Here is a 14,919-nt window from a genome sequence, read left to right on the forward strand (position 1 = left end):
AACAAATGCAAGGCTACGTTAACATACAAGGAGTAATATAACAGTAACCATATATTAAAATATAGTTAAGTACCTACCTTATCTTTTGTTTTTATACTTTTCGAACACCTACCCTTTTTCTTAATTTGATAACGTGTTTTTTTAATAGAAGCTCTTTTTATAAGCATTTAATTTTAAAAACGACACGGTCATTCCTCAGCAAGATTCGTAATCTTAATCGCATTTTAATTAAATTAAATCGCGAATCTTTTTATGGCCTCATTTACAAGCACTATACATTATAAATCAAAATACATGACAAGGCAATATATTTATCGAAATTATCTAAACAGAGATGATAGGTCGGTGTGCATTATATGACTTTAAACACGATTACTTATCCGACTTTATAGTGATGTCCATCCGATGATAAGTGGACATTGCCGCCCATATATGTATATCTGTGATCAACACCAAATACGACTGGAAACATCTTGGAGGAAGGTCACAGATGCTAGAACTAAGGACTAGTTTGAAAAGCTTCATATAAGTATTAAAACACCCTATAAAGATTACAGCCGTGCTTTACACTGCGGTTATAAGTCAGAAATAGGAGTGGCACTGGTTCCTCTGGACCGGAACCACGAAATCTCCACTATATATTTTTTCTGTAATACCATCTCTTTGTGCAAAAAGATTAGTACGAATATCGATTAATAATGATTTTATTTTTATCTTAATAATTTCAAGATAACCTTAACGATTGTGAGTGACATAATAATGGTTAGTGTAATCATCGTACTAATGTACTGAGATAATTATATTGTTGCTATAACAACTAACGGCAAATTCTATATTTGCTAACTCGGCTCAATGGCACTTGTTCCATGAATATCGTAGGAGGCGGCTAAGGGTACAATTCCAGGAGATAAATTTACTAGGAAATCGACTACCTGCAGTTATCATCAACACCTGTGAGGTAATCTTGGCTTATAATTCAAAACATTCTCTCTAGAGCAAGCTTTGCCCATCACTGGATTTTTAAGGCAGACGGTCAGATATAATAACAACTGCGATTTACTAGGAATCGACCACCTGCAGTTATCAACACCTGTCAGGTATCAAATCTTGGCTTCTAATTCAAAACATTGTTTCTAAAGGAACCTGTGCCCATCACTGGATTTTTAAGGCAGACCATCAGAAATAATAGACACTTAGGTAAATGAAATTGTATTGAAAACTAACTGATTACGTTCTAAAAGTGTAACAAACTTTCAATTTACTTGTTAAGATGAAATGCTTGCTCCTGTATGGTTATTATTCAAACCTACGAAGATGTGGTTAATCTAGGTATACAAATAAAAATAAAGAGGTAAGGTTTGTAACTTTGATTGTTTGTTTGTAATCAGAAAGCTACACTATTCAGGAGTGCTATAGGCTAGATTTTATTATGATTGAACGAAAAGCGAGCGAAGCCGCGGGTACTGTATTGCATAAAGGTATCTAATCACAATTATTCATAAATTCTGTTGCAATATGGAAATACATATCAACACTCCGATATGGAAAGCTAATAAAGCAGTTTTCACTTTCAGGTTTATTTTCTCTAGTTATTATATCGAACGAACCAAGATGGCGTGCATACATTTAATATTCCAAGGTAATTGATAGCACTTTGTGAAACTAGTAGCTAAGTAATATCAAATGAAGAAGTTCTCTAGTTTATCTTGGCCAGTCTGATTAGTTCTCGCCGCACGACATCTGTGTTTAAACGACTTAATTCACCATCAACGATCAACTTCTGAGCGAGGAGTCGTCGAGAGGAAAAAATAAAAATTAAAAATTACATAATATTTAAATTCGGATGTATAACGTCAAAGGCAATCAACGGGTATGATATTGAGTATGGTCGAGGACAAATCCCTTTGAGGAACGCTTCAATGATTTTATATAGGTTGGTGGTTCCTTTAGATTCCTGAAACTTCCCTATACGCGGGTAGCGGTCAAAGAGGAAGTATTATTGAGAAGACAAAAATATCATAAGCCCAAAGGATCCGATATCTTTTAAACATTGAATCATTCCCAAACACTACAAAACATAGACTAACCTTTTGAATTTAATTGAAAATTAGGTATCAGCGATATACACTTGCCACTAATCAAATGACTAAGATTTTCAAGAGACAGAAGAACAAATAGATATGTTCCTATAAAGGACCTGACATTTGTGGCCTCTTTGAGGGCAAAATCATAAATCGCGTATAGTTTACCCGTGTACAATAGAACATAAACAAAGGTGGTGACCTAAAATGGATCGCTTTCAGTACTCTACGTCACATCGCGTGCCCGGCAACGGCCGTGCGCTCCATCATACAACTTAATAGCCCATTGTTTTCTTCTACCGACGACAAGGCTTGCATTTTGCTAATCTTACCGCCTACTGGCTGGTTAATCGAGACTACACATTCGAACAATAGGATGACAGAATCTCAGCCTCACAATAGTAAGTCGCTATTGAAATAAATTAGCCGAAAATCCCTGAAAATGGAACGAATATATTCGACCTTTCGACTGTCTTTAACCTAATTTAATTAGTGAGCGTATCATTCGTAATTTGTGATACCATACTGTATTACATAAATATACATGGTTCATTATAACTGGCTATGCTTATACCACGTTTTCTACGCACTTTTGAAATGTGTCAGGACTAGTATGGTTCGACCGGAGAGGCAACACCGCCACACCTATTCCTAGCTTGAAGAAGTTCAGCATTTCGATAGAATAATGGGAATGCCGGCTAATTATGTAAGTAGGGGTGTCCATATTAGTTCTCAGGAGAGGCAAATTCTTTGGCTTCAAGTAGGACCTCTGATGTACAAGGCGTTGATTAGAGGATGTCTACGGGCGGAATTTCACGGTAAGTGATCTACTTACCGTGAAATCAGGTGGACCACCAAATCTTTTGCAACTTCATTCTTATAAAAAGAACCTATAGTAATATATCAATTTATATTCCACGCACCGTTTCTCTCAACATAATATAGTATTTTAAATATATTTCTTATTCATATCGCGATTAGAATTAATTTATTTCCAGTCTTCCGTGGTTACGTTGCTAGGAAATTACGGTCGTATTTTTTTTGCACGACCATTAAATAGGCAATCGAGACGACCGTAACGGCGTTCTAAAAAGTTGATCGGATCCATCACGCAATTAGTGCCACGCCTGTTTGTGACTGCTGACAAGATATCCATAGCTTCTCAAACTCTAGGGTCTGGGGGTTTCAACCTCTAAGTGACCCCCCTTAGTTGCTGCTTGTTAAAAGGAAAACCTTTAGAAAATCTGTTGGAAGTGGCATGAATTAAATTAAAAGGAATTCGTTTCATCGTATTAAAAATAACATGTAATTAACAACATAAAAGGTATTATTTTAACTTAAAGGTAGAGTTGCGTTTTCAATTTATAATTTTAAAAACATATAAATATGTTGTTTGCAATATTATAGTAAGGGGTAAGGGGTCGTTTTTGGGGTCGCGTCATGAAAATGGTTGAGAACCAATGGCCGAAACGTCGCATGTTGTTTAAATTGAGATATTAAGTATTTGTTTACAGTGGCGCCGTACCCGGAGTCAGGGGTCGGGTGACCGTGCATAGCACGACGCGAGCGATGACGCGTGAAGCATGACCGTGACGGGACCTAGGACGAGCGTCCTCGCGGCTCTGACCGACCATAACGACGGTAAGGGCCGTGGCGTACGGCTAGCGAAGATTTTGCAAAACTGAATGACTTAGAACTCAGTGCTGCATGCTCTACAAAATAATACTGATAAAAAATTATACAACTAGAATTGTTTTATAATATAGGAGTAGCAGAAGAGCATGCAGTCCACCTGATGGTAAGTGGCTACTGCCGTCCATAGTGTATCTGTAATCAATCCCAGATAGGATAAGGTATTCCTACCTGAAGTCGGCCGCAGATGCGACGCTACACTTGACGCCTCAGAAAAGTATGTCTCCCGTACCACACCCTTCAATTCAGAACACAGCAGCGCATAACACTGCTGTTATGACGCAGAAATAGGTATGGCGGTGGTGCCGCCGAAGTCGAACCACAAAGGGTTCTACCACCTTCAAAATACTATAAAATATTATAAAAACAAAAATTAGACATTTAAAATTTTGCCTATGTCACTCCCGCAATTAAGACGAATCCAACGACACGTCATACGTAAAAATCTGTCAAGTTGTTTGGGTTGCAGGGAATGCCAAAGACTGAGTCATACACAAATACACTCAAAACATCCTCCGCAGTCGGGTAAAAATAACATTTATGTTCTAATTTTACTCGGATAGTGGAGTTCACTATCTAAGTAAAATTAAAATATTGCAATGTAATAGAACTATTCATAGAGCCTTGCCATTAATTGTCTGATAAGTTTTTCCATGTCACCTGTGTTAGGTGTCGAAACTTAGATAACAGTTTAAATTAAATACAATTTAAATATATATAAAAAGTTGTTCTAGGATACTAGAATAGACTTACTAGAATAATCGAAATTTTAATATATAAGATAAGAGATAAGTGTTGGGTCCTCAGGGAATTTGACGTCTTACCAAGACATTGTAGTCGGTATTCGGAAATGAATATCAAATGCCAGATGGATACAATCAATTCTCATGGGAGACCATTTTAGATGTATGACGTCATGAAGCAATGGCCGGCGGAAGTGGTATAGACACAAAGGTCCCATAGCATCATAATTCCTTGAATTATACAATAAGACCTAACATATAACATATTTATAGACTAAGTATTGTGTTTTATTATGTTTTCCCCTTAATTCCGTTTTCTTTCCTTTTTCTTAGTTATGTTTAAAATATAAGAGTAAGACATTACCTTGAAATAAAAAAAAACTATTTATACGCGTACCTCTTTTTGTGTAAAACAAGGCCTATTTCGAATATCCACGATAGTTAAATATTTACCGCTGTCTTCCTCTATAAAAAACACGGCGTACAGTCGGTCACGAATTACAACTTAAACATTATTGTGGATAATATTACTGTAGAAAAAATAACGATATTATCTACCTCAGCACGACACAAATAGACCAAACAAGGATCGCAGCTTATAAATATTTACTTGTACTGTAGTCACGAACCAGGCAGTATACAAGACCTAATCGAGATCTCATTGTACTCTGCCGGATCATTTTATAGTAGTTTTATTCCAGTCACTCGAAATGAATACTAACTAACATTAAAAATGCCAATTTGTTTGCTTAACTGTAATGAAATTTTGTACACACGTCACACTTTTGCAGGGGTTCAGTTTTCTCTCTCTCTTGGATAACTTTTATTCCGAAAAAAATACTGGTCCCGAAGGATCCCGAAAGACCTCTGAGTGCGAGCGAGGCCGCGGGTAAAAGCTAGTGTATAATGTAAAAAGAAGCATAGAGTATTAGATTGATAAAATATAATTATAATCGACAATCACTATAACGGCGGAACGTTTGATAACTAACAATGATAAGGTAAAATCACTATAACCATTACAAATACAATTATTTAACATTCAATTCAATTTATAAATAAATCCAATAACCCACAAATACGGAAACAAATATGTTAGACGCAATACAAACAGAAAATAAATTTAGTTCAGTTTACATAGTTGTACGGCCGCTATTCCACCATACAATAAAAAGTGGGCAAACATGATACACGCATAATTGTATCGCGCCACGCCTCTACAATAAAACATATGTGTTTTACATTTCGACCCAGTTGTGGTCGCCCAAAGCCGGCAGAACCGGGCCGGCGTTTCGGCGAGGTGAGCGACCTACGATACCGCGAACATTCCGGTTAGAAGCTTATCACTACGTCATGGCACGTCACGTCACGTAGACAACTGGACCGGGAAACTGATTTTTCATCTCCATTTTTAAGTTTTTCGACAGCTTGCGCAAAACTTCTCATACGATATGGGTATTATGCACCATGTTGGAAAAATCTAAAAGTACGATATAAAAGATTAGTATAAACAGCAAATTTTTAATCAATTTTAAATTTTCATTTTTTTTTATATGTTCTTCAAATGTCTAATGTGCTAGTCGCCATTTTTATGACACTGTGACGTCACTTCGCTGGTAAGCAAATTATTTTTTGAGCATTCAAATTTGCAAGTAATTTTAAGGCACTTTTAGGTTTTATAAAATTCAAACTATCAGGAGTTTATGAAATACATTACAATCATTAGACAAGTTAGTTCACAAAAGGCCCTAAATACCTGACTCGTTACAGCTAGAACGGTTGAACTCTTTGGTTCGTTGGCGGTAGCGTCACCGTTATTTCTGTATATCACATGTTCCTTTATCATATTAAAGCTTAGTTCTCAGCAGTTAGTAATCTACAATCAACATCTGCTGGAATTTGGCTATTTATACGCGATAAGTCAGATAAACTTAATAAAAATTTTCGAAATCTTAATATCTCTTATCATAATACACAATACACTGTGTTCGTACAGCTAATCTGCGAAATAGCTCAATACATTTCAATGAAATTTTAAGTGAATGATACGAGATTGAAAGATGTCTTTAGACTCAATAGGTGGCGTTGTTGTCGTGTCGTATATAATATCCTTCTTTCTTTTTATATAGTTTTCCCCTACATTGCTACTCAAGTATAAATTAAAAAGTATTGTAATGAAAATATACTCTTACACTTATACATATCACCTACCTACTTTATCATCATCAACCCATTTCCGTCCCTCTAATGGGCCTAACTATCTTTTTAGAGTACGATTGGATTATTCAGTAGACTATCACTGCTTTTTATATCCCTGATAAGATTTATAGAAGCAAAACAATTATTTCTGTTTTACAGTTTGTCTAAACTAAAGACGTCATAATCCATATTCTGACGACTTCATCGTAGAAACGGTATCGTTCAAAATTAGGTAACGCAACTGAGTACATGTGGTATTATATAATAAATATTGGTGTTATCAACGTCATGCGCACTACAAATGAGGTGACAATAGGTCGGGAGCTCGTTAAGTAAAAATGGGTCAAGTGCGTGCCTGACTCGTTGAGCGGGGAATCTGCATTAAATCTACGGGATGGGCCCTCGTCGCTAGGAGCCAACGACGTGTTAAATATAACCTAGGCGTAGGTACATGGCAATAAGTACTCAATTTGAAGAGTATTTTTATGTTATATATCTCTGGTATTTATGAATTGTATTATTTTATTCGCGAAAGGTGTATCATGAGTGGTTTCAATTTAGTTGAAGCTTGCCTGATAACATGTGATTTTGCCTCATAATAACCAATTTTAATCAAGCGCAGCTAAGTTCTGCTTCATAGGTATCAGAAGACGACTTCAGGCATTTAGGGTCCACTACAGATATGCACGGACAGCAGTGATACCTTACCTTACCTAGGAGGATGCAAGATGCTCGTTTGTTACTTGAAGACGTTAAGAAGATAAAATGTTTAATTAACATAAGTAACATACGTTCTAAAAGATCACTGCTCACGATGGATTTTTAGCGAAGTTACCTCAATCGTTTCGCTAAATTAGAATTCGTTTGCTACAGTAATAAGTAAGAATGTATTGTCACCCGAATATAGGACCTAACTCATAGGCATTGAATGTTTAAAATGTTTATTTACGGATGCTATCGATATTAATAATTATAGTTCAAAAAACTAAATAACACGCTTTTATGATAAAATTAAGTAAAAAGTAGAAAATAATTTTCGTGGCGTGGGGTGCTTCATTTATCAGGTTCGAAAAGCGCCCCACACTTTTTCCACAATTATACTATTTACTGTTCCTTAATTGATTCTTATATTGAAAATTATTTTCTACTTTTTAGTTAATTTTATCATAAAAGCGTGTTTTTTAGTTTTTTGAACTATAATTATTTATTAATTTTTAGTATTTGTTGTTATAGCGACCACCATTATGCATCGTTTGTAAAAAAATCAAGTGTCTATTACGATTTAAGAGATAAAGCCCAATGACACGCGAACAGACCGCAGAGGGTTTCGTTTTAACCTTTGAGTACGGAATCCTAAAAATAATTCTACAAGAGGGCATTATAGATGTTTCAGAACATTTGAGTTATAGGGAAATAACATTATTATTTTCTAAACTAAAAATCACGCTATAATAGTTACGCCTATTTAAACTAAAAAGCAATAATTATTTGCAATTTAAACTTGCGATGAACTTTGCTGAAGGTGCTTGTAAAATCTCGCTTCGAAAATCGTTAATCCTGAGGATGTTGATAAGGACAATGGTACAAAATTATTAAAATCGTGTATTGTCATCGGTTTTTGATAATTCTCCAAAATTTTGAATTAAACTGAACGTTCAAAGTGGATAGAAATCGGGCTCAAAGATTCTGTTACTGTTACGTACATACATACATACAAACGTACAACCCAAGCTAATAAAAGCGTGTTAAAAAATAGGTATCATCCAGGTGTATCATAACTTCTGATGTATCATAACTTAACTAACAGCTTTTAACTTCTGAATAACAAAAATATATATTTGCCGTATATGTATAATGTATTTTGTGTTACATTATTTTAACAGATCTAGAAAAAATACATATTATACATGTAGGTACATAGAGCGCCAAATACACTTGACTACTATTTCGAAGTATGTTTTACTCGATTTCTTTTAGAAGTTCAACAAACTTCACGTTTCTACAAGTCTACGTTCACCGTAGAGCTTATAACGTTTTATAAATAGCGTTTTAGAAATATCTGATTCGATACAAAGTCTAGTGCATCTATAATCCTAGACATAATAACAGTCTTTATAGAGAATAGACATATAATCTTAATTTGTTGTGGTCATTGACACAGCTTACGTAATTGAACATTAATAGATACGACGCCGTACCTACTCGTAAGTGTATTTTCATTTAGACATGAGAAGTTTAAGTTCGAGGACACTTTAGCAAATAAATAAAATTTATGTCTTGTCTGCGAATTCAAAACAACACCATTTTCTAAGCTCATTATGCATGAGTATTGGCACGATACCAAAACAAAAACTAGTTTTTTTTTTATTGTGGTCGATCTCCTCGTACGGGATATCTTTGTAACGGCTTTGTCAATTTTGACGTAACTTTCAGAATAAAGATAGAGATTTCATAGTTCATACTTTTACCGTGAAATATTTATCTAAAATTCTGTAACAGGCTTTAGAAAAAATTTGGTTCATTATTCGCGTGGACATTATTCACACCGAATTATTTTATGACCCTCGAGGCGTTGTGATCATCATAATCATCATCTGAATAGGTATAGGTTCGATACGAAGTTGGCAAGTTATTATTAAAATGAATTAGGATGTTAATTCTAGATCTGAGCGTAAGGCTCGTCATAAAAACTAGTCATTGTTTGCGGAAATCCTAATATGGTACCGATGCGTCGTTTAAGTCTATTTTTCAGATTTAGATAAGATATTTGATCTTACGGTGGATAAAAATAGAATAATCTGACTATCGCAACGTTACGAATTGGTGTCATAATGTGGCGAAATCCTTTAAATCCTTAACTGTCAATATTTCAGTAGATATCATTCTCCAATAAATGTGACCGATTATTTTAAAACAAAAGAACCGAGGTTATCAGTATTGGTTGAGATTTCTTTGTTGATATAAAACCAACGTCTTCGGATGATATACAGTTACGGTCGTGATATCGATGGGCAGTATCATTATCGATATATTAGGCAAAAAGTTTAATTTAGACTATGATTTTTTGCACATATAAATAATCGCATACTTTTTAAAGTACTAAGCTTCCTACTAAATATACCTAAAGTAATAACAATAATTATTAACTTAATTACATAGATCACTAAAATAAACTTAAAACATCTCTCACATTTAATCTACTATTTTGGCTTCCCCATAATCTAACAACTTTGCTTAATTCCATTCGCTTGCAAAGCGCTATCAATCTGAATTATGACATACATGTAGAAATTAATCTAATATTAGATTAAAGCTGCTTAGCTCTCCTTGCATAACTGTCAGTGTGAGTTACTCAGATATACAATTACGGATGTCCGAGCGAGTTACTTACACTCCTACGGCGGGTTCTAATTACATTTGTCAGTGAAATTTAATTGACGACACTCGGTAACATTAACGACTTTACCTTGTACCCATAGAAATGTTTCTAATTAAACATTTTCCCATTTCCGGATTTATTGTCGCCTTGCTAGATACTTAGATTAGGAAAGATATCAGATACGGATGTTTCCTTAAAATCGGTGTATTTAGTATTACTTTGTTAAACGTGTAACGCATTACATCGCGAGATAAAAATCAAGGCGGAGGAACATTTGTGTTGTGATGACGCAAATAGTTTATATCAAAGCTGATAAAAATATACTATTTATACATCATAATATATTCATATCTATCAAGCCAAATACGTTAATAACTCCGTAGGTATAACGAGTACAATTTATCAGTAGGTTCAAAACAATAAATTTAAAATTTGCTACATATAGTTAGCCTATCCATAACCTTACGCAATATCCGATAACATAATATAAAGTCTGAGTTACACAAGAATAGAAAAGCGATAAGTTTCTTAATCGACTTAAGGCTTACATGACAATGAGGAGTTTAGGAAAAAAATATAACCAAAACTTGTCACTCTTATAAATATTTCGACACCATAATAATATTCTTAAGCTAATCATATTTTTTGATAATATTTCAGTAGCAAATAAGCATGCAGTCCATCTGATGGTAAATGACCACTGTCGCTCATGGACATCTCTAATCGACCTCAGATAAGATTCGATTCCTACCCGAGGTCGGCCACAGATGCGCCATTACCCGTAAGGACTGAGCTGGAATACCTCGGAAAAGTACGTGTACCTTACTACAATAAAATATCAAAAAGTAATCGCACACGATTATCCAAGTTGTGTATCCATACAACATTGGTACCAGTGTCAAAGTTCAAACGTCATAAAATACACAGCATCATAATCGATGGCCTTACATCGATTCCATGGTTTCCCTATATTTAAAAAAGTTTATAGTTAACCTTGCGGAGACTGACCGGCGGACCTCCAAATTACACATAACAGTGGCTTAGCGGAGTGACAAAAAACGTACAAGGTCTCGGTCGGAAGAGCCAGCGTTCGCTTCCTCGTGTTGAAACAAACGTATTGTGATTATCCCACAACGAAGATACTTTTTACTTAAGATTTTATAGTATTAAAGATGATAGAAAACTTTGTGGCTCCACCACCTTGCAGGAGTCTGTCGATGTAGGACGATTTAGCTTAGCGTAGACTAGGTCTTCTATTTAAATACGTACGTATAAATAATAATTAAAGATATTATTTATTTCAAAATAAACATATCAAATATCTATTTATATGAATAGAATTGTTCTCGAAAATAAATTAGCTTGACTGAAATAGATCTGTCTGATCACCGGCCAAAAAAGCACAATTTTATGTCTGTATATTTGTATGTATAATTGTATATAAATTATGTAAATGGAGATTTCGAGATGGTGTTCAGTAATGTTCTTAAAACATATCATTTTGCAAATGCCGGTAAAACATTACGACGAGTGATGACCATGCGCAATGTGCTTTGACTTCCGAATTAATCCGAGAATAATTGCAATTAAGATTTAATAACACAATACTACATACAAACTACAAACGCAACCATTAAAAACGGATTTTCATATTGATGGACTTATATATCATTTTTATATCATAAAATATTTTCACGTCCATACCGTCGAATAAAATGACTTATCACAAGACCGATCGAGCTGTATTTAGTAAACATCAAGGCAGCAAACAGATGCACCTATCTGATCACAACCACCAATGGACACCCGCAACTAATTCTATATAGAACAGGAGTTCTACCTGGATGACAGATACGTAGCCTCTCCTAAGGGCGAATGTGATCGCTTCATACGAAAGCCGGCAACCATCGAATTGTTAGCATCTTCAATATTTTTCCATAAAAAGTAACTCCGGTGTGGGATCGAAATCATACAAAGTAAAATGATCAAATACCTTGGTAAAATCTTCAAATCTTCGTATTATACAACTCAGTTACTGGCTCACTTCCGATGACTGCACGTCAAGGTAGGTTAATCAAGCGCGGTAAGCTAACTGTTCTTTTAACTTTTCTTTGCATATTATCTAGTTATGCATCATACTTCACTTTAATGTTGTTAACATAGAATCGATGCAAAAATAATAAAAAGAACAATTCGCGTGTACTTACACATAAGCCCCAATTTTATGGCAGGTTTTAATAAACTTATCAAAATAAATTATTTTGACAATACTGACAAGAATAATTGATATGATACAATATAATTAATGCGTTAAGATAATGATTGTCTATTAATGTGTTTATTTGATTACATATCAAATTACCAATCGCCAAAAAAAAATTATATAAAAACAATCAGCTTTATTTTTATTTAATATAATTTTAATGTCAATAATTTAATTTAATTATTTATTTTATTGTCAATAATTAAATTTAATTTAATCAATGAATTTTACAGTTATTAGTCTAATAACTGTAAAATTCCTTTAATTTCCTTCTAGAGTAAAGTGAAGTTCGTGATAAAACCTGTTAGATCCTCGTAATTACAAATACATACAACATTAATGTATGCATTGCATTTATAATCCTTGCAAATTTTATTCAAAAGGATATCCGTTAACAGGTCCTTATTTTAACGTTAACGTTACATTTTTTATTTGATTTTAACCATTAAAATTATTTTTCTGCTACCAAATTGGGGCTTAGTCATCAAAGGCTTAAAAGTTAAACATCGAAACAAAAATATCAGACATATCCAGTTTTCACATTAACAATATACTTTTTGTTTGTTATGGGTCGTTACTATTTTATACAAATATGAAACGATAACTAGTGTCCGATATTTTTATTCAAATTGTATAATATAATATCTTCAACTGCGTCTTCAGAATGTACTATATCTATTTGTTAAATTAGTTATTATTTATACAGGTTTTTTTTTGTCTAAAAAACATAAATAAGTGACTTTTTTCATTCGAAGACGTAATAAAGATAAAATATTTTTAAACTGTCATTGTGAAAATAAATCATAAAATTATTAATCTTAAATCAAATAATAAATAAAATTTTAAACAAAAAAGTGCAAGATTTTATGAAATAAATTCAGAAGTTACTTCCTTGTGGTGTGATTTCTTCACAATGACGTTTCAGGGTTTACGTAGCTTATGTTATCATTATGTACATATCAGTGACAAATATCTGAGATAACCAAAATGTGTAGCAAAGGCGTCCGCTCGTGCTGATAAAGTCTAGTTTAATAATTGTAATTCAATGGAAATTGTCTCGATGTAATGATCTCTTAGAGATTAAGAAAAGTCAAATCATGGACACTTGCAACTTATATCAAACAGAAGTTCTGCTTAGAGCAGCTGAACATAGACGGGTTTCTAACGAAAGATAACGTTGAAACACCTCATATAAATTCATTTGCCTTATGGCTCTGTTCGTGCCTGATAAGTCAGCAAAGATCTGAGATGATACGTTCATCATTCAACTACTCCTAATTGAAACACACTAAAAGTAAACAATGAAAGCTGTGTTCTCGTTCGCTGTCATTATAACCTAAAGGTCAAATTAGGCTCGAATCATTAAAAACCTGTTAATTTACCCATGGCGAGGAACAATGGAACAAACCAGTTAATTCAGAATATTTGAAACGTAAACTTTAAAAGTAACCAACGAAAAATAAGAACACAGACAACATACAAATAGTATCGCAATAGCTTGAGTAAATATGAGACATAAACTATTTTTGTATCTACAAAAACGAAACTAAATGAACGTAAAACCTCCGAATTCTTCGCGGAAGCAAAACAGTTCGCGGCGCGTCTAATTCGACCACAATTGATAATGATCTAGAGAACATTACTGCACGAGACACTTAAGACTATGGAAATTGCTTTAAACGCCTCAATAATCGTATATCATGTATCTACACGCTCGTTAACTACAAAAAGGTAGTAATTACCAACACATCGCGAATCCACCTCAAAAGTGCCGCACATTCTTATTATACTCGTGAATAATTTATTAGTCATCCAGCCACCTTATATGTAAGAATTGACACTTACCATCACAGGTAGCGGCCATGAATTTGCCGTTCGCCGAGAAGTCCACGAGTAGAACAGTGCCAGGGTGGCCCTTGAGATTCTTGAGCAGCCAGGGATGGCTGAAGTCCGTCTTCCCTTTCCATGTTGGTCGTTTTTTTGTCTTGCCAGAGGTTCGGCTCTCAGTCACGGTCGCGTCGGACGTCGCTTCGGCTTGATTTCCTGTAACGTTTAAAGGGCGATATCGATAAATCAAAGCCAATAAAAATTAAGGTCGCTTAGATGTGCCGTACTGGGAGCGGGTTTGCACGAAGCATTAGTCATCTGATGACTAAGGATTAAACTGTGAAGATGATTAATAAAATATATAAAAAATACTGCAAAACAATTTGGACGATAGGACGATACATGCTTATTTGTAAGTAAGCTAAATCGATTTTGATGGTACTTTAACACAGACAAAAGAAGACAAGTGAAGATGTGATATAAGCAAATTTCAACCTCAAAAATATCATTTTGAAAATCCAAAAAATGCGTATTACGTAAAATATGGTTTGGTATATACATTATCATACAATATCAAGATTTAATCACATCTTGTCATGAATTCTGAGTCCTCTTAAATATGATAAGCTTTAAAAAAAAACCTTGTTACATACAAAAACGTAGAGGCCGGCGTTCGGCCAGCTACAATCTCACGTGTTTATGTCCCCTGCACGTCGTAATGAGTTGGGAAAACGT

The 14,919-nt window shown here is 34.4% G+C and overlaps 1 protein-coding gene across 3 annotated transcripts in view; it reads right to left on the reverse strand.

Annotated features, from left to right (window-relative positions):
- LOC140757411 (transducin beta-like protein 2) overlaps positions 1–14,919 on the reverse strand; it is a 123,510-nt gene that overhangs the window by 105,281 nt on the left and 3,310 nt on the right. For all 3 annotated transcript variants that reach the window (XM_073093101.1, XM_073093100.1, XM_073093099.1), the window contains exon 2: positions 14,203–14,400. In XM_073093101.1, coding sequence (XP_072949202.1) covers positions 14,203–14,400 — 198 coding nt within the window. The remainder of the gene's footprint in view (positions 1–14,202; positions 14,401–14,919) is intronic.

The sequence above is a fragment of the Epargyreus clarus genome, unplaced genomic scaffold (assembly GCF_041222505.1).
Source record: "Epargyreus clarus isolate Ecla_fem2 unplaced genomic scaffold, WU_Ecla_fem_2.2 ptg000004l, whole genome shotgun sequence".
Lineage (NCBI taxonomy): Eukaryota > Metazoa > Arthropoda > Insecta > Lepidoptera > Hesperiidae > Epargyreus > Epargyreus clarus.